The sequence below is a fragment of the Patagioenas fasciata genome, chromosome 2, assembly GCF_037038585.1.
Source record: "Patagioenas fasciata isolate bPatFas1 chromosome 2, bPatFas1.hap1, whole genome shotgun sequence".
In the NCBI taxonomy this organism is placed as follows: Eukaryota; Metazoa; Chordata; class Aves; order Columbiformes; family Columbidae; genus Patagioenas; species Patagioenas fasciata.
In genome coordinates this window covers 111942665-111969711 of record NC_092521.1, presented here as the reverse complement: position 1 = coordinate 111969711, position 27047 = coordinate 111942665, and the positions used below count along the sequence as shown (strand labels likewise).

The 27047-nt window shown below is 41.2% G+C and overlaps 1 protein-coding gene and 1 long non-coding RNA gene across 15 annotated transcripts in view; one reads left to right on the top strand and one right to left on the bottom strand.

Moving 5' to 3' along the window:
- The window catches only part of ITPRID1 (ITPR interacting domain containing 1), a 50755-nt gene extending 27707 nt beyond the window's left edge, over positions 1 to 23048 (top strand). For 4 of the 6 annotated variants that reach the window (XM_071804735.1, XM_071804734.1, XM_071804736.1 and 1 more), the window contains 5 exons: positions 13714 to 13799; positions 14211 to 15698; positions 17939 to 18066; positions 18868 to 18979; positions 19651 to 20040. In XM_071804735.1, the coding sequence (XP_071660836.1) occupies positions 13714 to 13799; positions 14211 to 15698; positions 17939 to 18066; positions 18868 to 18979; positions 19651 to 20040 (2204 nt within the window). Of the gene's footprint in view, positions 1 to 13713; positions 13800 to 14210; positions 15699 to 17938; positions 18067 to 18867; positions 18980 to 19650; positions 20041 to 20917 lie in introns of those variants that run through there. The other 2 variants (XM_071804739.1, XM_071804738.1) reach the window with 2 other exon arrangements.
- The window catches only part of LOC139827242 (uncharacterized), a 77291-nt gene that overhangs the window by 18021 nt on the left and 32223 nt on the right, over positions 1 to 27047 (bottom strand). For 3 of the 9 annotated variants that reach the window (XR_011737668.1, XR_011737665.1, XR_011737666.1), the window contains exons 3-6: positions 23527 to 23663; positions 13697 to 13785; positions 10469 to 10693; positions 3548 to 3670 (exon numbers count right to left, since the gene is read on the bottom strand). This is a non-coding gene — a long non-coding RNA (uncharacterized lncRNA). Of the gene's footprint in view, positions 1 to 3547; positions 3671 to 10468; positions 10694 to 13696; positions 13786 to 23526; positions 23664 to 25526; positions 25639 to 27047 lie in introns of all 9 variants that reach the window. The other 6 variants (XR_011737671.1, XR_011737667.1, XR_011737670.1 and 3 more) reach the window with 4 other exon arrangements.

Sequence of the window (27047 nt, the reverse complement as noted above, 5' to 3'; positions counted from 1 at the left end):
TTGTTGTTGGTGGTTTTGTTTGGTTTTGTTTGACTGGTTTTGGGGATTTTTTGTTTGGTTGGTTTGTTGGGGTTTTTTTTGTTTGTTTGTGGGGTTTTTTTTGCTTGTTTGTGGTTTTTATTTTATTTTTAAATGGGACAGAAATTTATTGTGAAAGAGCTAAGAATTAGCAAGAAGATCAGATAACAAGGGACAAAGGTGAAAGCTTGACGAGCCCTCACCTTTTGAAGACTACGTTATATCTATGTTATATCACATTTGGGGAACCAGGACAAAAAAATTAAGCAATTTGAATTCAGACACAGGTATCTAAAAGAAAATTCAAATATCCAGTGGTGCTGGTCATTCACAGATGCTATTGGCAGAAGTGACAGCTGGATTTGCAGGAGTGAAATCATGAGGCTGTTGAAGGCAGTGGCATAAGTGGCTTCAGTGAGACTAGTGTTTTCACCAAAGTCAGTGGCGGTTTCTTGGTAAATTTTAGAGCTGAGTAAATGTGATAGAATAGATCATGAATTCCTCAGTTCTGCAGGGTTTATTTTTGTATTCTGTAAGCAGACATTTGCTGTTTTCCAAGGTTTTTTAAAACTATGTAATAGATTGCATATCTGTTGATCTTAACTGCTCTTGCCACACCTTTTGGCAGGGTTGTATGTGTCCAGTTTGTCAATGTGAGGCTCCATTGACTTTTGGGGCTTAATGTCAGGCCCTTGCTGCTATGCAGAATGTATGATTTGTCATTTGAGTTGCATGAGGTTACTTTGATTTGTTTTCTTACGGATGTCTTGATCCTCAGGAACAAAGGAACAAAAGCAAGCCCCCATACCAGCAGGCTTGCTCATACTAGTCATCTGTACAAAGAATAGCAGTTTTCCAAGACTGGTGTAGTGCTAAAACACCATTTGGTCAAACATTCAGTGAGAAAAAAAAGGAAATGTGGACATAGCTCAGTGGGGAAAAAATTAAAAATGTAGTAACATACCCGTGAATGTTTTTTTTTTCCTTTCTTTGTCCATCTCTAAAAAATGATTGTGCTATTTAATGAGGAAGAGCATTAGTTAAAGGGTTTAATAGATTGTATAGCTGTTATCAATCATAATATAAGGGGCAAAAAAATAACTGTATGCCTTGAATACTCTTTTAAGGCATAGGAATAAGCATGTATTTAGTATTTAATAGTAATTTCATGGCAGTAAATGCAGAAAGTAATTATTTGTTTTTAATTCTGGTAAGACTCTAATCCAGTTAAGTGATCAATGAAAATCACACAAGTAAACTGCACTTATGTAAGATTTATGCCTTTGCAGAACCATAATACTCTTCTAGAGTTTTGTTTAAACACTGGAAACTCTCTCTCTCTCTCTCTGTTGTTTTAGTGTCACTGATGCTTGACCTAAATTTCAAGTGGAGACTTCCAGGCTTTTTTCATATTCTTTCTGTTTTCCCAAGTGCTTTTAAATCGTGAACCCCTACATACCCATGGGAGTTTTATTGCAACTTTAACTTGCTGTGCATTGTGGAAGCAGTCTAAAAATTGCCATTTGTGAATCTAATATTCCTGGTAACGAATAACACCTAGCTCTTAAGAAGGTTATTACACAATTCAACAGAACGTGGCTCAGTTCCATAAGCAGGGCTCCTCAAATTAGGAGCAAGCGGGAAATAAAGTCCACCAGGAGCCTACTCAAGGAAAACGTCAGCTCCAGGGAGAGCATGCCTGAATTTAGGTTTGGCCTCTAAATTCCCTGGGGCACAGGCTGCATATTAGTCAAGGCTCATGCAGTTCCTGATACAGTAAGAGCCCACTCTAATTTGGCTGTGAGCTCTGTTGGAAAGAGTGTGAGTGATGATGAAGATGTAAGAGCCTGACATGACCCTGCTGAAATGGGAGCTCACCTGAGTGGGAAAGTGCGAGGTGCCCACTATGAGAAGAAATACAGATAGATAGGAACAGACTGTTTTGCCTAGATGGAGCATATTAGAGATGGGTGACTTATGGAAGTACTTGTCCCAGTGGTATTGTCCCTTGGCTCTGTAGTCTGGCCTCAGTTTTAGTCCAATTGCTTAATTTTCTACACTCCCCATGAAAGCCAATTCCCTGGCTGCTGTGTGTCTTCTTTATATTTCTCCATAATGTAGATTCTGGCTGTTTAACTGCAGTAGGCTTTATGATGAGGCTTTTTTCCCCTCTCTTTTGGCAGAATGCTGAGACTTAATTTTAAAAGACGCTCAAACCCCCCAAACATCCCTGAATGACTTACACGGAAAGCAGACTGTTTTCTAGATCTGTTTTAAAAAATATTACAATCTTTTTTATTAGGCAATTTTATCATTGTTATAAATAAGTAATTGTACTGGGGAGAAGGGATAATCCTTATTTAATTAAATTCATCTATACTCCCAGGTTGGCAGCAACCAGACATATGTGAGACTAATACCCACAGCCTGCCTGTATGCATGTGCAATTAAAAATTCACTCTACAGTAGCACTGGCAGTTTAGTGTTGCTTTTGGCATTTACAAATTCTTTTATTTTGTGACTTTTTTTTTACCATACACATATGCTGGAGCAGATGTTGCTTATTTGTTGTTTATTCAAATCTGTAGGCTCTGGCAGCTAACTCCATTGTTCTGTAATGAAGCTTTATTCACTGTCCTGTATTAGGACCCAACAAATGCATGACAGGCAGAGTTAGCTCTCAGCAGGAACTACAGTTATTGTCCTTACTTATTGGCTGTTTATATTCTAAAGCTCACAGTTGAGAAAGCTGGCTGGGCAGGGTGAGGGGCTGGGGATGCTGTGTGCAGAGGAAAATTATTTGACTCCACTCACTGTATCTTTGCCCTGATGAGGTGCAGGCTTGCATGTAAACTCATCTGTTGCAGGGATTTCATATTCAGCACTTGAAAAATAGAGCTGTTCTCCCCCTTCACCCCCTCTTCTGCCTTGTTCTCCTCCCCCACCCCTGCTGCTCCTTCCGTTTTCAATTAGCCTTTGTAAAGCACTGGGTTTAACTAAAGGATGTTTCAATGTTGCTCACCCCCGTTAGCTCAGCAAGTGCCTGAAAATCCATTAGCAGCAGCAGCATCTATTAAGGAGGCATCAGAAGCCGACGTTGTTTCAGTGTGTGCCGTAGTCACCCACTCCCTCTTGCTCCTTATTTACTTTCCTCTCCCTCTGTGGGGCGGCCAGGCACCCGAAAAGCAGGAATTCTTGCACGGGGCTGACCCAAGCAGACATGCTGCTCCCGGGCGCTCGAATGCCAACAGAAAGGCATTAGACTGCTGGAAAAGCCCTTGGTAGCCCAAGAGGCAATCAATCAGGGAAGTAACCACCTCCATCTGGCTCGCTGTGACATGGTAGCTCGCTACCAAAGCGCTTGTGATTCATCTTGTCCCAATGAGTGGTGCCAGGGATCACATACACCCAGTTTTTGCGGCAGCTGGGAACGTCCTAGCTTCCCCACATGCTGAGCTAACACATTAGCTCCTGTGACTTATCAAGTAGCAATTCTTTCAATTATCACACCTTCACTCCTCCTACTCACCGACTCCTCTGATGGTTTGGCACCATGGGAATATTCACAGAATGCAATTGGTATTTCTTTTAATTGACCGAGTGCCAAGAACGTGAATCCTGTTTATTATCCATTATCCATTGTAACGTCTGCCTGCAATTGAAGGAGCTGTGTCTTCAAAAGTGCAAGAAGAAAACATGTATTTTCTATGTTTCAAGGAGTACAGGGTTTTCCAGATAACTTTCTGTATTTTCAGTATAAAGAAAGGAACAGCTATTTAGTATTTCATACTTGTTGAAGAGCAAACATCACACTATTTTTCTTCATGTATAACACAGTGACTTTTAGTTTGAAGTATAGATTAAAGGAAAGGGAAAGGCAAAAAGATAGCCAAAGGAAAGACTTGCTAAAGCTGCAATCAAAATCAGGAGCTGAACTTAAAAATGTCCTACAAGTACTCTTGTGTCAATATTACCTGACATTTATGTTAAACTTTGACATTGGTTAATGATCACATACAGCCTCAAAATATGAGGTCTCCCTTTATAAAGCATGATGAATAATAGATCCATAACAGCTTGATCTCTCTTTACACCAGTTTTATCTTCTGCAGGTGACCTGGCATAAAGGAGATATTCATCTTCTTTAGGCACTTTGGGTTGCCTCCATTTGTTTTACGATGCCGCAGCCTGTATTTTTCCTATCATCTGTGCATGAACTGTGTAAAGGCCTTCTTATTGTTTCCTGTTTCATACATAAGAGACCTGTAAGTGAGAATAAGAGAAAACTATACAATTTTAATGCAGTTTGTAGCCAAGGAAGTCTGGAGGGAAAGTCCTGTGGTCTCAGAAAGAAGCAGAAGCTGTCAGGAAGCAGAAACTGAATCAAAAGACCAAAATGCAAAGCAAAGTTGTGAGATCATGAGTCTTCAAAAGCTCCCGCATCTTCTGCTGGTCAAGAAACATCCTGAATTGTCTGGTCCCCTCAAAGAAGTCTTCCTAGAAGGGCAATTCTGCAGCTTTTGAGAATACTCTGGCTGCTTCACTTTGCCACAGTCCTCCTTGATGTATCTCTTACACATGCATGTGTCTGAGTTCAGCAATGGATATAAAGATGGAGACCCAGGAGGTAGAAATGCCATGTTCACCAGTACAGAAACTAGATGAGTAGCAGAGAAAGGAAGTCTGGCAGACTTTTGAAATGGCATCTGATAGGTCGTGCCACCTGCCAGTGGTATTGGGAGGCCTTGCCCACAGCCTTCAGGTCTAAGCAGCTGTCCCAGGAACTCTGGGGACTTGTATGATTTTCAGTGAGTACATTCCTAAAAGTCATTGCACATTTATAACATTTCATCGCATGTATGTGTCACATTTTAGGTCCTACTGCAGCAGGCTGATTCATCCTAGTAGGAAAGGATATGCACACACCACATATTTAAGGCAGATGGCCCAGTGAAAGTTATAAAACCTGCTATTGTTTAAATCTTGGTGGGGGGGGAATATCCTAGAATATCATAGAATACCTTAGGTATCCAAGGGGACAACCAGATACTTTGACAACCAAATGCTTAAGAGACATCAGTTTAGATCAACAGTGATAGCCTGTTGATGACACCTGTGAGAGGGGGAACTTTGGTGTTCTCCTGGGCGTGCTTTTTATGCCCTGGAGAACTTTAATTTCTTCACAGATGAGAAATATGATTCGTATTCCATAGATCTCCTACCTACGTCTCAACTACTGACTGATGCTTGGCATTTCTCCTCAGGGGAGGAGAGACAAGCTTACTGAGCCTGATGCTCTTAGATCCCCTGAACACAGTTTAATGGCTGTTATCATGGAAATAGAGCAATTATAATTGGCTGTTGATCTCTACAAAGTAACACCCAAAAGCCAGATACCAGTTCTGACCTCCCAGTTGCTTTGGGTACTGCCGACCAGGCAGAAGTTCCAGGACTTAGCAAAAACATAGAGACTTTTCTCTCATTTTTCTCAAAGGTCTCTGTAAAGGTTGCTGGAAGCCATCCTCCCGTTTGTGAGGTGCTCTCAGTTGCAGAGAGCCCTATGAGACTCCCTGCGATCGCTTATTTTTTATTCATTATCTCTGTGCAGCTGCTACTGGGAGAAGTTGTGATGTAACGTGATCTACAGTGTAGGCTGATGACATTCAGCTCTACCTCTCATTTTCATCAGAAGCAGACACAACCATCACCCGTCTCTCCCGACATTTGGCAGCAGCACGAATCTGAATTAATGACAGTTGGCTGAAGCTCAGTTGAAATAAGATGGAAGTGATACTGACTCTCAAGGAAAAGTAGGAGGACGACCTGGCAAAGTCTGAAGCTGTTTCATCAGCTGAGGGAAGATAAAAGACCATTGTCAAAGTGACTGCAATTTCAGGTTTTGACTAGATTCATCACTACTCCTAACTTCCCAGACTGCAGAAACATCATTTATCACAGAGAACTGCCTACAGTTTTGTGTTCTCTCTTTTCCTGTCAAATTCAGCTCTTAGATTACTCATTTATACTTCTGTCATTTCTAGGGCAGTGTGTTCTTGTCTAGGAGAGGCAGGAGACGATGGGAAGCTCTGGTGGAAAGGCAGCTGCCTTGCTTCCGAGCGTGGCAGTTTGCAGGGGTGCGTCTGCTGCTCTAAGCAATAGCGTGGGAGATTCACTGTGTCGATCTGTATTACCAAAACTAACATGACCCCTGTCCTCAGCTACTTTAAATACTTTCTGTAGCTCCACCCAGCCTATTAAAGGTGGTTCCCAGAGTCATGGACCAAATTGTCCTGGGGATATTGTTGACAGGGGCAACAGAGGAGACTTCTGGTTGCCTAACCTCTGCCACCAATGCCCACAGACATAATTTCTGACCCTCTCTAGAGAAGCATAGGGTGGTTTAGTAGTGCAGGAAATTATATACTTTTCAGCGATGTAGAAGGTAGAGAACATGCTTCTTCCCTTGCCCATATTCATCTCCAGTTTGGGTAGGGAGGAGGGGAAATGAACATAAAAAAAAGAACCAAAACCAAAGCACAAAACCAAACCTAAAATGCTTTAGTTTTGTTTAAATGAGTAGCTTAACATAATAATATCAGCTAATTCAGTTCTTCCCCAAAGCTTCCTTCTACACACAAGCTCAGGACAACCTGTAATGTGAGAGAGCGAAAGAGAGAGCCAACCCACCCACCCACCAGCCCCCGGCATTTCACAAAGGAGTATATTTATACCTGCTGTTGCGGCGCTGACTGCAGCGTGCAGCAGATGTACTGAAGCTAGTTTAAAATCAGTAAATATGTCCACCGGCTTTAAAGTGTGACAACATGTAGTACAGGTACCTTGAGCTGTCTAGCCACAGCCACCCTGTCACCCTGCATTTCAGACAGGTTTTGCAACCTGGGCAGTGCTCCAGGCTGCTGTGCTCTGCCTGCTGGCTGTGCTGTGCCACGAGCATGCTAGACATATCCATACTATGCACTGCATCTTAAGCCAAAAACTTGGCTGGAACTTGATGTCTTTTTTCCCCGAGTGTTTTGGAGGAGGAATGCTCTGTCGATAGATGTAGATCTGCTACCTAGCTATTTCTGTCGTGCTCTGAGCCGGCGCAGTTTGTGTCTTTAATGCTCTGTGACCTGGTTCCCTCAAGCGCTTATGGCTGATATCTGGAGAGCATCTAGGCCAATGTCCTCCCAGGGGGATGTGGGCACCCAGAGCTGTGTGGGGAGCTGGGCCCTAGGCAAGGAGTGGAGGCTGCACAGGAGGATGTGAAGCACGGTGTGCGTGTTCCCAATGCCCCTGGAGCTATGCACGTGTCTCCTGCTAACGATGGCTGTGACAGCCAGACCCCCATAGATAACCGTAAAACTGCAGGCTGAACATGGAGATGAAGCAAAATATCAGTAGCTGTCACGTGACATATGTGCCCTCCACCTTTCGTCCCCTCTGGCCCTGTCTCACCTCCTCAAGGTGCAACATGCATGCACTCATGTCCCACCTGACATCATTGCAGCCATGGGGACTGAAGGGGTTTCCTGCCTTGTTTACAGTGGGTCTGGCTTCACTCCCCACAAAAAGCAAAGTATACCTGAAGTCCTCCATGTGCCAGTGGTACCCAAAGTGATGGGAAGAAGAATACTGCAGGCCGGGTGAGAGCTGGCGGAACTGGGTTTTGACAAGCAGGAGATATCTCAGAGGAGCCAGGTTTTGTTCACCTTGTAAGGTCTTCTGGTCATAGACTGTTATTTTGTTCCATTCATAGAGCACCTACCAGAATAATTAATAACAAAAATTGCTCCGTGTAGAGCTTTATTAAAATATATTTTCACCCAGCAGCACTGTATTAGATGATTGACATGAAATTCCCCTTCAGTTCAAAGGGAGAAGAGCATAGAAAAATTTCATAGCTACACTGGTTTTGAATAAGAATAGAAGATTTTGCTGCACATGGAGGACATTATTTGTGTTCAGATAATGCGACTTCTTTAATAAGGTGGTTTATCTAATTTCTGCTATAATGTCCTTGAAAAATAAAATTTGCAGGACATGGATAAAAACTCGAGTTTGTGCTGGCCTTTGGAAACACAAGCTGTGGTTTATGCGCTGCTGCCATCTGGTGGTTGATCTCCTGAAATGCAGCACAAAACATGTAGCTGTACAGAGAGGGATCAGGGCTGCAGTTCTGCTCCAGTGACAAGCAGTTTTGGACTGATTTCTCTTACAGGCAAGTCGTAGAACTGTGTGTTGCGTTTGGCTAGAAGATTAATATTAACTAGATATCTCTTGGTCTCCTTGTTCATTGCCATTTCTGCAATGTGGAAAGTGAACTGGTGCTACAGAAGTTGTATAGGGATATTTAAAAAAAAAAAAAGACTAAGAATAGACTTTTCCTTTGAGATTTCAGTGGCACTGAATGAAATGTTGATGTTCATAGCCAACAATCAGTAATCAGGGCAGTGCCTATGAGGGAGCTACTTCTTAGACCAAGGAAAGATAGTATGGAATGCTGGGAATGAACAGATTTTATGGAACATTTATATAGCATCAGGTTTTTCCACATACATGAGAACTGATATAAATAGCAATGCTTCCTTTCCCAAAAATCTGAAAGTTGTACAGAATATTTTCTTCTGGTGCACCAAGGTTGAGTGAGCTTCAGAAAGTCCACTGTCCTGGGTAACAGCACTTTAAAAAAAAAAAGGGTTCTTCATGACTTATGCAGAATGCATATTTTCAGTGGCATTTTATTAGGTCTTAATGGCCATATCATGGAGTGTGATACTCAAAAATTGGTGGTGCCTGTCCTCTGAGCAGCAGGAGAGGGGAGTAAGCTGCAGCAGCTCTCTGATCATAGAACTGGACTATCTGAAACTCTGCCATGCAGCTGACATATCCCCCTAGCACATGGCCAGCTCATCCTGCAACATCATTTTGTGTAATGCCATAGGCAGGGCAGTATTGTTAAGGATAACCTATGATGTACCAGTTTACAGAGCAAGAGGAGATAAAATGAAACATCTAAATGGAAGAATCCAGTCAACTACTCAAAATTAACCTCTATTTTGAAACCACTGTTTGAAAATGGATTTTTGAAAGCTCTTTTTCTGTCCTATAATTTTTTTTTTTTCATTGTGTTGGAGAGTCAGAGCTTTCACATCTTCCACTTACTGCCTTTAAAGACATAGTGGTGAGCAGCTCTGGTGGACTTTTAGTATTTGATGCTTGTGTTTGAGAAGCAAAAACCAAAACATCCAAAATGTCTATTCAGTTCTGGCAGTTCTGTGAACATGGTGTGATCTTCATTCATCCTACTCTTACTGCATTCAACTAAGGTTGAATTCAACTATTGTTGAATGGATGTGTTCCTTGAGGCCCAATCAGTGAGATATTTGTGTGTCCACTTAACTCTGAATGTGGGAATGTTATGCATAGATGTAAGCCTTAGTCTAATTTCCCTGCTGAATATAGCCCGAGTTTTTAAACTGTAATGAAGTTAATGTCTTAAGTGTTTTGTGTGAGACTGCAAAATGACTGTTTATAAAGCGAAGTGGCAAATTCTTACTGTAAGTCCTTCAGGCTTCTTGTTCTTTTACAAAATATTTGACTAAACTGTGGCTTCTGTGCATTATTTAGTCCTTTGTATGTAGGAGATAGTTTTAGGAATATTTATCCACATCAATGCCCAGCTACATTTAAATAGCTACAAAACCAGCTAAAATTTGAACAGCATTGCTAGGTTGCAATTGGCCATTATGCTTTTTCCTATGATGGGGTGAGCACTCCAGATTTTAATTTGTGAATTTATAGTGCAAATTCACACAAATGCTCTTACATTTGAAAATTTTATGCCTTTGCTTCCCCATGTACTCAAATGATACAGAAAACAAATATTGAAGTACATTCATCAATGTTAATGCAATTCAAAACATATGCAAAAAATGTGCTATTATTTACAAGCATGGCATCTTTTTCAGTTTGCAAATATTCTCCAAGCTGGAAACTAGAAAGAGCTTGTGTTGTTTGCAGCCAAGTCCACAGAAAACCAGCTGTGGAATCTTCAGAGGAATGCAGAACTGTACTCCAGCACTTATTTTTTTACTAATAAGGGAATATTCTTTCATTAATGGTGAACCTAGGAGCCAAACACTTTCAGATAGTTCCTGCACTAAAGGCTCCTGAAAATGGGAGCCACTGTATCTGCATGCAAATAAGGGGAGAGAAAGTCTCTTAATGACATTGGATTGATTAAGTAAAGGGCTGAAAAGCTGTGGGAACTCTGGGATTTGGAAGGCATGTACTTTCTTATACGATACAAAATGAAGCAGAAACCTGATTAGTAAGTTCCTCTAACCTATTTTTATTTAAAATTCAGGCAGAACAGAAATGGGATGCAGGAGCTAAACTATCCCAGTTCAATTAGCACAGAAAGGCGAAGAGCCAAGGTTTTCCTCACCAAGGTCTTCAGGGGCGACTCTCAGGTTTCCACTTTCCAGCATAGCCAGATGTATTCTCCACACAGGGCCCAGAGTTGTAATTTTTCGTTCAGAGTTGAATACTGGTCTGTGTCTCTACTTCTTCTCCAAACATACTTTATCTTTCCTTGGTGTGATGCTCTGCATGTATTTGCAGAATCTCTATAGGTTTGGGTGTCTCCACACACTAGGAGAACTGAGTAGAGCTGCATGAATAATGAATATTTTGGTTCAGTGGTTGAACCAAATGATCAGGGAAAAATGCGGTTTGGGTAGAGTAGAAATGAAAACATGTTTTGCTTAATGTTCAGGTGATTTAACCCATTTTTTGCACCATTCTTCAAACTGAAAAATTAAGTTGCTTTCAGGAAAGAAAAAAATACCCATTTGAAAGAGAAAGATACAAGCATTTTTAAATGTCAAAATAAACTACATAAATTTTGCTGATTTTTCCCTTCATCTTTTTTGCCAACTTGTATCCCTCCTAAAGACTATCTTCCAGTTGCTAAAAGGCTTTAGTTTATTTAAATTGGATTGTTACCATTGGGAAGCTAATAACATTACTGAAAATTTTGTGAAGAGAGAAAATCTGTTCCTTCTCAGGACAGCATCAGTCTAATTTGCACTCTCAATTGCTATTTGGGACACTAAGAGGAAGTGAATTAATAGGCTGACCCACTCCTCACCCAAAGCACCATTTCCCCTCTATGCAAATGCTGCCCTCCACTATACAAACATCACTTGGCTCTGGTATACAGACATTAAACCATAAACATAAAACTCCTTATCTTCACCTGCCTACCTTCAACAGGGCTTGGCACACTGGGTAGGATCTTGCAAGTCAGTGTGGGATGTAATGATTAAATTAGGCATCTGAATGTAGTTGGAAAAGAATTGCAGCTCAGACCCTTAGAGACAATGCTTTGCACTGACTATATGGGTAATTTAAGCCTTTACTCTAGGAGTTCATTACACATCTAATATGTAGGTAGGTACAAATTAGAAGCCTAACTCAGATGAAGGTGACTACTTGGTCTGAGGACAGGAAATCACAGTAACAAGCACAGGTGAACTGTGCTTACCATGGTACTCCTTCCACTATACTTCTCCTCTATAAGTTTCTATTTTGCTAACATAAAAATTGTAGAAATTGGATTTATACTCAGGATGGTCATTAGGTCCTATTATATTACCATTTTTAAACACATACACAGATGGTCTTCCAGTGTGGTTTTGGGTATTTCTCTAGCTAGTGCATTAATATAAACATGGATGGGAAGGCTGTGTAGTTGCAATACACAAACACAACTGACTGTATTGTTAGAACAGATGCATTGTGTTTAACACAATAAACAGGTCAAACCTGGCTACAGCCACCTGGTTTTGGTGAGGACAGAAAATGAATTCTCACAGAACTTTTCCATTAAAAGTTATGAAGTATTTCCCTACATGTAATTTCTAGTCACATGCCAACTACTTGGGTATCCTGAATGTCTCAGGACACCTCAAAACACTACATAATCTGCTAATAATGTGGTCTTCTAACTCCGCAAACCTTAAAAAGTCTGAAGTTCATTTGTTATGATTGCAGAATACAATTGAGTATTTGGGGCTCAAATAATTTGAGTCTCAAACTGGTTGGAACTATAGCAGCTGAAGCATTTCAGCTTTTCAAAATTTTCTTCGATCTTTTTTTCTTCATTTTTATGTATTGAAAACTATAGGCCAGACTGACACACTGGAAGCAACAGCTGGCAAAGATACAAAGGGTAATTGAAACAGCTTTTTTAAAAGTTTAGAGAATCTGTAGAGCAGTCTCTCTAGGGGAGAAGTTGAACCATGGTTTCATTTGTGGGAAACTGTAAGGATGAGTTTTGAGACCACCCACAAACCAGGCAATTTCCAGCAACAGCACGGCAAATTTTGTAATGCGTGAGATGGGAACCATGTATTTTTCATCCAAAATAGGAAAGTGACTGACCGATGTGCTGCTGATGACACCAGGACTGACAATATAAGCAATTCGTTTGGAAACCATAAAATTACGTCTGGTTTTGATTTTACAGTTGCTACCTACAAATAGATTGTGTGATTTTCATTAATTGATGCCCAAGATGCATTTAATAAAGCCCATAGTCTATTCATGTGTGAAAACATAATCTGTAAACTTTTTTGTTCATTTTCCAGTTCACACAAATGAGAATTAATAACTCAGATCTCAGAACCACTAGGTAAATAATTGTATTTTCATGGATATAACCAGAAGATAAAAGGTCTCAGAATTCAAAAGCCACTAGGTATGTAAGGAAAAAGAGAGGAAATATATCCAGAATGTCTTAGTCTCAATCTCTTCCTTTCCCCAGCAGACTCCCCTCCCAACTCCACCTCTGTTTTGCTGCCAGCTATTTGTGAATGAGGGCACTATCTGAGGATTAAGGTTATCTGAAAGTACAAGTTATCCAAGGCTGACAGATATGGGGGTGTACAAGACAACTGAGGGTTAACTCTCAATCATCTGTCCTTTTAAAGAGGGTTGGATTTACTCATAAAATCCAGTAGCTAATGATTTATAATTTAATTGCTAAAGTTGGGTTAATAATTTATTTAGCCAGATGATGTGGTTAGATTAGAAACCTTACCTAGAGTAAATCTAGAATATCTTCCTCTTACCTTTATGTCTTGCCATGCAACCCTACATCATCTCTGTTTCTTACTGTGATTTCCTGTCTTCAGACCAAAAAACAATAAAGATGATACACGGTGCCTCAAAGTAGAGACAAACTGATCTGATTAGAGGCTAGGACAGCTCCCTTTCTCTGCAGGAGTCACCTGGCTGAAGCCATTGGAGCTACATAGGTATGAATGAGACTTAGTCTGATCTAGTTCTTACAATCAAAAGTCACTATTTTTAGCAAAGGAAAACAAGTGGTTGGCTGCTTTATAGGCTATTTACATCGTGTATGTTGTATGAACATATCAAAATCTGAAATCTGCAGCTGATGATTACACTTGTGAATAAGTCAACACTTAGTAACATCAGCAGTAGTTATGCTGAGCACATTTTGTTATTTTTTTCTGGTTGCAGCAATATTGCAGGTTTCTGACCAGGATCAAGAATATTTCTAGAAAGGTGCATTTAAGCATCCAACTTAGCTCTATATTTATTTTGCCCTGGTACTGTTTTCTGCCTTGCTTTCTGATTTTCTTACCTTTTTGTTTACCCCAGCAGAGGTGTTGGTGACAAGAACAAGCAGCTGCCAGTCAGACAGCAGTGGGTTCATGGAGGAGCTGCCAGAACCTGTAGTTTTGCAAGTAAGAAATGAGCAATTGTTACTGGTAGGTCTATGAAAACTGTGTAACCTTGGCACAAGTAATATTTAAAAAAATCATGGAGTTTTGAAAATTTCATTAAAACAAATTCATACATGTACAAAACCTGAGAAGGTGAGAAGCTTTCTCAGAACTTTGCGCAACTCTTTGACCACATTAATGCAAGATTTGTGCGAGGCATTAGAAAAGAGAAACTACTAGAATCTTTGATTCTTTGGTTCACTGGGTATTTAAAGATTTAAAGATGTTTAAAGATGTATTTAAAGATGCCTCTGGGCTTGGGGTACCCAGGGCAAAACAGCAGTGGGCCAAAACAGTGTGATAGAACAGGTATAATATTTCAGCTCCTTTTTTGTTTTTCTCTCTCTCTCTTTTTTTTTTTTTTTCTTTCAGGATGCATCTCTCTCAAGAAAGATTAATTTTATTTCTTATATCCATAATCAAGAAACAGCTCTGTCAGACAGGACAGAGTTTGCAATGTTAAGTGAAGATTTTCAACAAAAGCTAGATGATTGTGGTGCTAAGGTCTTCATCACAGCTTGTGAGAGCATTTTGACAGTACCTGAATCAACAAAAGGAGGCAGTGACCAGGGAGAAGAGACTCATCTGCTGCTAACTGCAGAAAATGGAGAGTATGAGGCCTGTAATGCTGAACCACAGAGTTTTGTACAAGAAATCTTATGTGACATGGACAGGAAAGAGGATAAAAATGGAAGAAAGCAACTGGAAAAAGAGAAATGCATAAAAGAGCATAGCCTTTTTTTTCAGGGTGATACTCAGAATAAAGGAGATCCTATCTCCTCAAAATTTGATCATCATTCATATTTTAAAACAGGACACAAAACAATGAATGTAGCCTTCACTGAACTGATTGATTTTAACTCTGCAGACATCAGCGAGAGCAAAATCAGAGGTGAAGATGAAGGTGAGAAGTGCCTAACCAAAAAGGATGTTGGAGTTACATGTAATGAAAATGCTCATGGAGGTCACAAAGAGCATGTTAAAGGACCATGGTGGGGTATGGAAGTGGTCAGCAAAGATGATACCCTGTTTGCAGTGAACAAGGTGACAAATGATCAAAAGTTCTGCAAAATGGATGGTGATTCAAAAAATACAAGATGCTCCTCCGAAACAGAGCTCCTAGAAACTCCACAGCAGGGCTCAGCAGCGCAAAGCAGGAGCAGTGCCAGTTCATGCTGTTCTCCACAAGTATCTTGGAGACATCCCACCTGCCTAGCAGAAGGACCTCGATTAAATTTATCTGTAGATCAAAAGACTGGTAGTATAGGGAAGATGTTAGGTGCTGATGAATCAGAACAGGGAGACACCGTCCAAAACAATGAAATGGCTTCTGCTCCTCTAAAATCTGTTACTGTTCAGATGTTTTCAGGGCTGGAGTTTACTTCAAGGGTGAAATGCGCAGGGCAAAATGCTCCTTTCAGTGACACCCTTGCTAGGGAAGATTCTGTGGACTCCTCTGAAGATGATTCTCTCAGAAAGTCAGACCCAGGGGCTTCAAAGGATGGCGTGAAGCAGACCACTGAAGCTTCCAGCCAAACTGACATCTGTGCCAGGAAACCCAGGTGGCCACCACTGCTTCACCCACCCCATGCTCACCTGAAAAAATCAGCCTCTCTTGACACTGTGCTTTCTGGCAGAGACAGGCCATGCTACTGGGGTGGAGCCTCTGATGTCCAGGCTGTGCAGGGCAGTCACTGCTGTCACTGTTGCTGCTGCCATGGCTGCTGCCCGTGGACCTTCTCTGTGCCTGTCTCTCCCCAGCACCCTGTGGGCTGCTGCTCAAACCATGCCCCCACCAAGCTGCAGGTCTTGAAAACACTGATGCTCCTACAGGGTGCTGCAACATGTGATCTTGTTCCGGTGAGTACATTTCTTCATAAACACGGATAGTTGACACACTAATGAGCTAAATGTACAAGCTGCCTCCTCCTTTCCTCTCCTGCCATACTTGCTTATTTAGTGAGACATATCTTAGGAATGTAACTGAGAAAATGGATGGGGAAAGAAGCACTCCCTTCTGGACAAAAAGGGCAAACCTATCTGTGTATCTTCAGTTTTGTTGGGCTGCTTCTTTTAGTAACTTACATACATCAGTTCAGTCCTAAAATGGTTCCTGCCAACTGAGTGATTAAGTCTACAGGTCAAATGAAAAGCTGAGATACGAGAATGAGTTTCAGTGAGTTCCTGTGAATCAGCTGAGTTACAGTAACTGAATAACTTATTGGACTGCAGAAAATGCAAGGTGACATGATTTAGTGTAACCCTCATTTTGCGGAGAACTCATTTAGGTTATATTACCTAGTGTTTATTAAAGACTAACTGTGAACATCTACGTAGATACCATAAGCCAAACTGCTCTAAATTAAAGTGAATTATGACTTCTCAGAGCCGCAATCCATCATATAATATCATGGTAGAATAAGAAACTTGCATTAAATCTAAAGTCCTGCTAAGATGATTTTGAAAAAAAAATACAGTAAAAAGTCACCAGATTTTTTATTTCTTTGTTCAGAATTGATGAGAGCTCCCCAAAGTTGTGAAAGACTCAAAATGTGTTGGGGAATAAAGCAAGGAAAGTCAGGAGGGGCTTTTGCATCCTGAGGAAAACGTGGAAGTAGCAGCATAGCTCCTGATAGTTAACAGGCATTTCCATTTTTCCTGTTCTCATTGCTCTTCATAAGGAAATGAAACTTTAACTGTTGTACACGTTGAGGAAGAAAGTTATTAGATAAGAGTTCCAGAAAGTGAAACTGGTGAGTTTTATGCTGCCACATCATTGAATGTATATATCTGCAATGCCTTGTTTTTGAACAGTATATTGAACAGCATAAAGCCTTTTGTCAGTTATTTTGCTGTTGCCACAAGATGGCAGTGAGTCAGTACCTTATAGTGGACTGGGAAGACTTTTCTTATCGGTTATCTACTATTTTACCAGTCTACAAATGGGGGCTAATAGTGTTTTTTCTTCTCTACTCTGTGGACAGGGAGTGTAGGAGGAACAAATTTTGCATCGTACTGTTATTCAAGATCTGTACGATAAGTGAGTGATTTTACTGAATATTAGCCACTTTGCAGAGAATACACCTTTGCCTGCTTTGTACTTTGCATTAGAGGTGAAGGAGTTTCTACATCTTTAACTGAGAGAAGCTAGCTCAGTTTATGTGCCATTTACCCAGGGCACACATGGGGAATGCAACCACTACGTAACAACTGGTAGACAGTAAATTTACCATTTACATGCAAAAAAGTTATTGCATGAGTAGTCCTGGAACAGCTAGTCCCCCTTCCATGCCACCTGTGCCTGAACACTGAATAAATCTATGTGAACTTGTGCTCTGTGATATGCCCAAATAGTCAGTGCCTGGGGAACTGCTCATACCTCATCTTTAAGAGCTGACACAACTCTTTACCAAACCTACCCACACTGTGTCTCTTGTATTTTTTGCGTGGTGCTTTACAGATTTTTGTTAGCCTTGAGGAACCAACTAGAAAATTGTTTGTGGCCCTAGTGACCTGAATGACAATACCATCCGCATTCTGAAAGCATGCACCCTTATTATGCTGAAACTGCTCTGAGTGCAAGAAGGAGTTTGGCATGTTCCATCAGGAAAGACACTTCTCATACTTCTTCTGTATCTTTCCTCTCTCTCTCTCTCTCTCTTCCTCTTTCTCCTCAAAACAGTTTCTAATTTCCAGAGGACAATAATTTAACCTACCATTAACCCATAGCAACTCATCCTGCTCAAATATAATGTCTGACAACAGTGCAATAACAGAATTTGACAAATTGCATGAGATCTTTGATCAAAGTCCTTTTCCTCTTCAATGGGAAAAATTAAATTCTCACTGGCTTGAGTAGTGCCAAAACTCAATCCTACGTGTTTTAGGAGAAAAGGTGGTGACTGGGATGCGAGTGATGCACCCAGAGCAAACTCACTTGAAGTGCCATCTGGATATTCATGGTAGCTGCTCACAGAGTCCCTGTTGTGCAGGTAAGAGGAGGACCCATGCCATTCAGGCTGTCAGCTTCAAAAGCACTCAGCATTGAAGTGCTCAAATAAAAGCAGTAAAGTGTGGTGTCTTCTTGCTTTTCTGTGCAGTGCAACATCCATGAAATAGAAGTGATGAAGAGCTCCTGCCAGCACTTCCAGGAGAAGCTGGACGAAATTGAACAGCACCTGACCAAACAGCAGGTGCTGTTTGCCAGCATGATGCCAGATGAAGAAAGGTAATGGCAGCTCAACACTTAAATCCAAAGCTAGCAACAAAATAACAACCTGTGGGCACATGCAACATGTCTGGTCATTTGTGTTGTGGCAGCAGTTCTGGTCAGCGAGGTGCAGCTGTGGGCATCCCGCAAGTGGAAAAATGTACTGTGATGTGATTTTTGTTTAAGTCCACACTGTTCATGGCTCTTAAGAGCATTTTGAAGGGGAAGATTGCTCTGTAGATGCAGGCTAGATTTTTAGTGTGCAACTACTATGTTTTAATGGCAACAGGAACAGATCTCAGACAGCTGGAGCTCGGTGTCCCAGGTCGATGCTGGGTTCAGGGAAGGAGCCAGGAGTGCTGTCTGACAAATCAGTCCCTTTAGGCCATGTACTTAATACTTCTGATCAATGGGGTGATAATACAGGAAAAATTGAATTAGCTCTTCATGGACTGAGCCCAAGTTCACAGGGAGTACTGAGAAGCCTCAGGTTCACAAAAAGTTACTAGGGCTTCAATCTTGAGCTGCCTGAAAATACAGGATTTATGCAGTCTTTGTGCTGGTGATAAATCAGAAGTGATAAACCTGCCCAGACTCAAGCTGGCTCTGCAACTACAATGTGTTTCATCTTGCAGTTGGGATAATAAAAGAAATGAGGATCAAGCAGACAAGGGCTGTTTTTATTATTTTGCAAGGTATCCTATGATCATGGATAAAAACAAGGCCACAGCAAAGGGAGACACAGGCGTCATGCTGAGGCTGAGGAAGAGGATGATGTTCACTGCTCACTTGAGTGTGTTTTCACTGCTGTCCCTACAGAGAGGAAGGCAGACACCTGCAACTCTTACGGCAAGCCGTTCGTCAGGAGGTTGCAGAGCTGGAATTTCGGCTGAATGATCAAGCCTGCCAGGTCAGGGAAGGCATCCTCATGGTACGTTGCACAAGCCACTGCTCTGGGTCATGTGGGAGAGTTTGCAGTCTGCCCTGCTATTCAGCGTTCGAAGTGTTAACTCTGAGGTACAGCTGGATAAACTTTTAGCACCAAGAATAGGAGGACTTCCGATAACAGACTTACAGTTTACATCTTTGACTCTTTCTTTGGGCTGCTTGAGCTCAATCACCCAAGAAAAGTGCCAATACTTATAGAAGTGACTCGACTCTGCTCTATAAAGGTCCCAGCATTTCTTGAATAAAGTGATGGGCAGTCAGCCTGTAGAATTACTGATAAACGGTTACTGATCTGGTTCATTTCTGGAACAGCTCTCCATTTGATGAGGAAAGGTAAAGAAAACATGATCAGGGGATCATACATTGATTCTTCCCTGACAGACTTGGATTAGAGGTTCATGACTGCAATGGTCACAGATAGAAGTCCATTTGGAGATTTTCCATTAGGCAGTTAGATCTGTCTGTTGGCATAAAATGTCCTTTAGACCTCTCTTCTCTTTTTCATGGCAACATCTCCTTTGCCAGACATTGCATGCCTTCTTTGGACCTAGCAGAAGAAGCAGGCATGCTTCATGTACTCTTGTGTATCCTGCTTGATTCCTTTTATTATATTTTTATTACTGCAATATGCTTTTCCTTCTATTTTCTCTGCAGCAGCTGGACCAATTACTGGCAGAACAATCCCATCTGTTTTCCGAGCTCGGACTCTCTGATTGGAAGGGAAAAAGAAAAGCCCAGAATGAACAAGCATTTCCAGATGCTGCTGACACTGTGCATCCCCAAAGTGGGTGCTCAGAAATGGTGCTCCAAAGACCTCCTAGCAAAAACACCACAGCAAAAGGTTTGCACTCTGCCCTGCAGTCAGGGCCATCCCCAATCCAATTTCCTACCAGAGCAACATCTGAGGCAAATTCAGCCGCATCTGCCTCACAGGAGCTCGCCACCAGTACGAAGGAAATAAAAGAACCTCCCCGAGCGAAAATGGACTTTAAGGCATTTATGCACAACATAAAGGATGTTTCAGTCTCACCCGCAAGGTTTTAGGTGGAAGGGATTGCTGACCCGCAATGAGGTTTTACTATTCCACATCTCATTGCCAGAGCCTAGATCAGGACCCTTTCCTGCTAAACTGTGCAATTATCCAAAAGGATGGAGCCCCTGTTTTGAGGCACTTTCAGTCTGTGTAGGAAACACAGGCAGAACTGGAACTGGATCTGCCTTGGTATTTCTCAGTAAGCTGTGGCAATGATCTAGATGCTCCAGGGGGAAGAACATATAAATACATGAATGGCGCTTGGCTTGCTTGAACTTTGAATGTCACTGTTTGACTAATTAGTATATTCAACCCTCTCCCACCGTGTGAAATTAGTAATTTATGGCTTCAATTTGTAGAGACAATAACCCAGTTCTACAAGGGCTGTAAAGGCAGTGAACTGGAAGGTTTGTTGTTTTTCTGAAGAAATTCAAAGTCAGCATTTCTGACTGATCTGGTTTCACTATGTAAACATTAGGAAAAAAAAAAAAGTTTGGCTGTCTTTCTGAATACAAAATATGTCTAGAAAATCTTACATAGCTGTTTGTGATTTAGTGGTCTCTTCCACCTAAGCACATGTCCCTGTTTTTAAAGGATTGATCATTCTCTTAAACAAACAGCATTAAATTCTGCATAAACTTCATGTAAACACCACAGAATGGAATGCTCTTGATTATAGTCTTATGCTACTTTCTTGATTTATGTTGATATTACCACTGATATTATCAAGCAGAATCAGGTTCTTTAGCGCATAATTCAAATAATGAGAAGCATAGAGAGTGAGGAACAAGGAACTGAAGTACTTGAGGTCATGTTTTGTCATCTTTTGCACTCTTTTTCTTGTAAGACTAATCTTGGTAACACCTTTTTCCTTTTTTTTTTTTTCAGTTGAAGAAATCTTTACAAAATTCTTTAGATAATGATTGAGAAGAAGGAAAATACTGATGGAGGACAGACTGATGGATTTATGGCCTTTTTCCTGAAATACATGGTATATTACAGAAACAAATAAACACAACATTGCATTATAGATAAGTTCTAATCACAGCAGTTTCATTTGCAATGAGGTAAATTGCCAGAAAAACAGTCACTTTTAAAGGATATTTTAAAGAGAAATGCTATGTATTTTGCTGTTCTGTGATCGCAAAATTTACTACACTACTATTAGCAGTCACATGGGATAGGGCTGTTCTTTGCAAAGTCCTTTAGAAGGAAGAGGAGACGACTTATTTTTGAGAAGAAACTTAAGAACTTGTAGATGGCCCAGGAGATACCACTAGAACATATTCTTCTTATAGCCAGTTATTTTGATACAGTCCTTTAACCAGTACTAATCCTCATGCCCAAACTACCTTGTATAGTCCTACCCACTTTCTAGCTTTAACTTGCTACTAACTTGCCTCTGATATATTTTGTGAGGCTTTTATCTACTGTCAGTATCAAATCAAAAGATCACTGATAGTGTATATGTTAAACACCTGCTCTGCCAAAATATTACCATGGATAGTCTCCTGGCTGTCCTCTTCCTTTTCGTATTTGCATCACATAAACCAAATTAAAGCCAAAATGAGATTAGAAACATGGGATTTTCTACATTATAAACCTTGAATCAGAATCTTGGTTCAGTTTTCTGGGGAGTGCGCAGAACCTGGATTCATGCAGAAAAAAGTCACGAGAAAAGACCTCTCAGGTTTGGATCACAGTAAAGAAATTCAACTAGTTCATTTACAAAGCAGTGTAGTTTGTGCTGCTGCTTTCAATTTAGCACTTCCCAGACTGTGAGATGTCCTACTGGCTTGTTTGTTTAATGCTCTGGAGGGACCTGAGGTGTCATTTAGGTTTTGGTGTTGCAAATCACAGCTCTGCGAAGGTGCAAACAGAAGTAGCTTTTGCACATGTTTAAGGAGAAAATGGAGTCAAACATGCTGAGCAGCCTCGAGGCTCCCTGCACCTCCACATTTCCACAGATGTTCAGGGTAATAAAATGATTGGGGGAGAGAGGTACATAACATAGGAACTGACAAGATCCTCCACAGCCTGCTGGGCCATGAATTTTACTGGTTGAAATTTGCCCCTTTCTTGAGACCCCGCATGGGATTTGTAAACCACTTCCACACTATCAAGTGTTTAAGAGTTTATACATCAAGATTTGTGATTGTAACGGTATCTTCAGGCAGCATGCAAGCAGGACCAAAACATCCTTCACCTCAGTTTTAGTGGAACAAGCAATAAATTTGGCATAGTATTTTCTCTCTCCACTGGCTTATGAACTGCATTTGCAGATGTTGTACTTCAGTTTGTGGAGGAAAGCAAATAGAAAGCATGGTGAAGGATGTACAACAATACCAGTATTGAAAGTCTCCTGGAAGAGGGGATGGCTGAGAAGCTTCCTTACCTCAGCTGCACCAGAGCTGTGATTCCTTCCATGAAGCAAGATGTTTTTTGCAAGTGTCACTGCAGTATGGCGCTTAAAAGCTCTGTAGGTACATGATGCTGCAACCATTCTCTGCCAGTCTTATATCCATGTGTATAGAAGATGCTATTGGCAGGTGGCAGCTATTCTTGATTACAAAGATCATGTGGGACCTCTGTTGTCATTTGAATTCTAGCACTTGTATTCTCAACCAGGACTGAACCTGATTCTTACTAACAAAACCTGCTTAATAGCCTCTAGATGACTGGTATGTGCAATCCTATTCCTCATTTCAATGTAATTATAGAATAATGTTGTGCAAGCTATGGACAAGCTAGGGTTCCTCCATATGCAACATTTAGACACCCACAAATACTGTTACCTTGCAATTATTTGCATTTATAGTTAGATAACATTTCAAGCCCTCAATGTTTTATTGTTTTGTTTTGTTTTGTTTTGTTTTTTAACAGTTAAACTGTAACATTGTAGCAATAAAAAAAAAACCATACCAAACAATGGGAAATTAAAAAAAAAAAAAAAAATCTTCTGACTTATCTTAGAGCACAACAAGTGATATTTCACTTCATAACTCCTCCAAGCATGTTGCAGGGATGGCTGGGCTAAGCATTGTAATGCTGCTCTTGGGAGAGAAAGGAGAACACACCATAATTTTGTGATCAGGAAGGTCTGGGGATAGCATGGTGAGCACAGGAGCCAGCTGTGCACCCACTTAACCTCACAGTATTACCAACCTTTTCAACTCCAATTTATTTCCCTTTAGGGCAGTCATAAGCAAATAAGGTGGGAATCTTAATTATAAGTCCACAGAATTAATGAAATAATAACATATATAAATTAGCATCATAATTGCTCTATCTAGCTAGAACCATACAAATTAGCTTGCAGGCAGCAGGTCATATCTGTGGGTGGGAGTGGGCTACAATACTTACGAAAAGCATTAGCGCTGGGCAGTTTGGAAGTTTTTAATCTGAAGAAAACTGACCCTGTGACACTGCAGGACTTCTGACAGAGACAAAAAAACTCAAACAAAACAAACAAACAAACAAACACCACACAAACCCACCTGAAGTAAATATTTGAGCAAGAGGCTGTTTTCCTCCTGATTCCACCTCTCCGAAACTGAAATAGGTAGAACAATTGGCTCTGTTTCACAGGACTATTGAGGCCCCGCAAAGGTCCATGCAATGTAGAAAACACCTGCTATGGAAAAGGGTAAGACGCATAATGTGTAGGTGTGCTACAGCAGTGGTTCTCCATGCTATCCAGTGCTCTTTCAGCATCTCTTGCCTGCAGAAACCTAAAACTGTCATCTGAAACCCTTGTAACTCTCTGTTATGGACTCAGCACTGCCTTTGCCCTGCTCACAGTTTCTGGAGGAGAAGGGCAACATGAAGCCTCACCCAAGTAGGAGGGATGAAAGAACAGGGGAAGCAGGGGCAAGCCAATTAAAAAATGTTTCCCTAACAAAGACGGAAGATTAAAAAACTCATGATTGCTTTTGCCCACCCTAGTTCAGTAGCAATTTGTTTCACTTGGATTTTACTTATTTTTGTCATTGTCTTTTGCCTTCATTTGTTTTCCCTGATGCCCCATAAATCTTTAAACCCTGAAGCTAAAAGAGGCTGCATTGTGCACCGGCTTGAATATTGATTTTGCTAGAGAGTATAAAATCTATAGAGATAATAAGGAAATCCATCTAAGGTACCCTGCCAAGGGCTCCCATTAGTTGCTTTACCAGGCATCAATTCAATAAACCCTCGAGAGCAGCGCATGAATAAACATCAGAGCCTCTCTAGCATGTTAATGCATCAGTTGTCTAATTGTCAATGTTGCCAACAGATTCCAAGAAAAGTAGCATCATGGGAGTTCAGACCCTTCCAACCTTATATCCAAAGAAGATTTGACACTGGCTTAGAAGAAGGCAGGGCTCAGGAGCGGGGTTGTGACAGCCAAATAATATGGGTATGGCTGCTTTTGGGGTGGTGCTGACCTCCTGCTGGAAGCGCAGCCCAGTTTTGTGTAACCTGGGTGTGCTGCATCCTTATTGCATCCTGGTGCACGGTGATGGGGTGCCCCAGGTCAGGCTCAGGTCTTTCCCTGTGCAGAGCTGGAATTTGTGTTTGAAAAAAAAAGAGTCTCAATTTTTGGCCTCAAGACATAGGAATAAACTTGTTCTGAGCTGCTACATATGAATTACTTTCTCCTCTAGGGCTGTCGGTGAGCCTGGGTGGCAAGAACATGGAGTCTTATTGCAGGCTCTACCATGTGTTTTCCCTGTGACCAGGGCCTTTTTCTTTACCCCGTGGGGACTCTTATTCCTGGCACAGCTTCTTTCTGTCTTATCTAATGAGGTTTTAAATTCCTCACAGAGAAGTTATTCTCTCCTAATGTGTTCGTACAGTTCCTAGCACAATAGGGGCCTAATATCAGTTGGGACCTCTACTTGCTGCTGCAATAATAATTTTATGAGCAGCCTTTCATTAAGATCCATTGCTACTTAAGAAACAGCTGCTGTGTCACTTTATAAGACTGTTGACTGCTTTAACTCCCTCTGCTCCAGAAACAACGTTTTGATCTTCCCTGTAAAAATGGATATGGGTAAAAGAGGCTGAAGCATGAACAAAAAGGCAAGCTTGCTATCAAATGGGAAAATTCAGAATCAGAACACCTGAGACTTCCAGAAACTAAAATTATATGAAACAACACTGTTCTCACCTTGCTGGAGAGGTGCATTAGAATTCATCCATCTTCACTTAATTATTTTCTCTCGTCTTTCAATGGGCATCTCACTCACTCAATTAGCACAGATCAGAGCGAGTAAGGGGGACACAGGTGTGTCCCATTGAGGCTTTTCAATCTTAATATGGGAAACATTTATTATGATGACAAACAACACAGAACTCCCACCTATTCCTGATTTTTTTTCTTTCCCTCCATTAAAGTACAAAAGATGACCATTAGGACATGAAGAGCTTATAGTTAATGATAGTCACAGAAGTAGTGAGGGGGCAAGAAATGCAAAAGAGCAAAAGTCAGGAGATAAGAGGGTTTTTTTCCCCTTACCTGTTATCCTAAGGGAGTGTGAGGGCTCCCTGGGGCCCCACCTGAAGATGTTGGCACATGGATCTCTTGCATGTCATCTGCAAGCTCTGGCCATTTCATCTGAAAAAGGCTTCTGCAAATGCAGACAAGTAAAATATCCCTGCTCTTCTGTGCTCTCTGCTTAGCCAGCTGCCTCCAGGAAGGGCTGCAGTAAGTATTTATTAGAGGGACTTCAGGTAAAGCAAGCATCTGCCAAGGGTCCTGAAAAGGAGCAGGATGAAGGCCCTGGATGGTAAAGAAAACTGTGGTGCCTACCTTGACATTTCCATATTCCACACAATTTCAATTTCACTGTTCAAATGTTTAGGAAATTGCTTTAGATCAGCTCCCAGTCTGTGAAGACACAGTAAGATGCACCTTTCACACAAGTAGAGCTTCCTTTCCAACAGACAAGTCAAATTGTTGTAAACCTACTGTGAAGCAACATGTGTGGGGAGACAGAAGTCTGTAGTTAAGTATTCTCTTGCTGGTGAATTAGCTTTTTAAAGGTTGCCTGGACTTTCCAGAGGCTTTTCTAAGCTACTGACAGAGAGAAATCATGGGAAGTAGGAAACAGTTACAGTCAGTTAGGAAAAAAGATAAAAAACCTAATTACTTGAAAAATAGGGTCTATTGTATCAGTGACACTTCTGTAATGTCCTGCATAAAGACTTCATTGCCCTTAATTTTTTTTATCTACAAGGAATAGCAATAATGAGAAAGTGTCACTGTCGTTACATCAGGAGAGCTGTTCCAGATCTAGGATTGCTCTAATCAGAGCAGAGCACATTGGAAGCAGGGTAGGCTGGACTCTTCACATCCTTGTCCCATTTAACAAATAGGAAAGTGGAAGCAAGGGCACCCAAGTCATTCCCAAACCAGGCCAGACAAATGTAAGAGGTGCATTTCTCAGGTTTGGGTTTCTTGCTGAGATATCCCATGGAGGAGTGAGAGTCTGTGTGGCTAGGGATGAAAGGGAGCTGGAGTGTGATGTTCAGGGAAATTTGGAGCAGCTGGTGCCCAAGAAATCTCATTCTGGGAGCCAATGATATAGTCTTGAGATATCAGCAGGTTGTATCTGGCTGTTTCCTGGCAAGCCCATGCTCAGAGATGGGCACTGGGAAGCAATTGCTGCCAATGAAAACAGAAGTTGGGCTGACTGTCACCCAGGCAGGGAGTGAACAAAGGGGCTTGTCAGCAGCATTGGGGGAATGTTGTAGCTGTAGACAGGACAGCGGAATCTGAAAACAAGGGGCACATAAAGAAAGAAATGGAGAAGGAGCAACATATAATAAAAATGAGAGACCTGAAATGAGAGACCTGAAACTAGACAAAGCAGGGATGAAGCAGAAGTTCATCTATGTGTAGCTTCATCTGTTTAAAAGTAGCCCAAAGGTATTAGCTCAATACACAGAGTTCCTTCAATGAAATAAGTAAGCTGACTTAGCCCTCACTCAGAAACCTGAGGAAGTAAATTCACTTGTTGCTCTTCCTAAGGAGGCT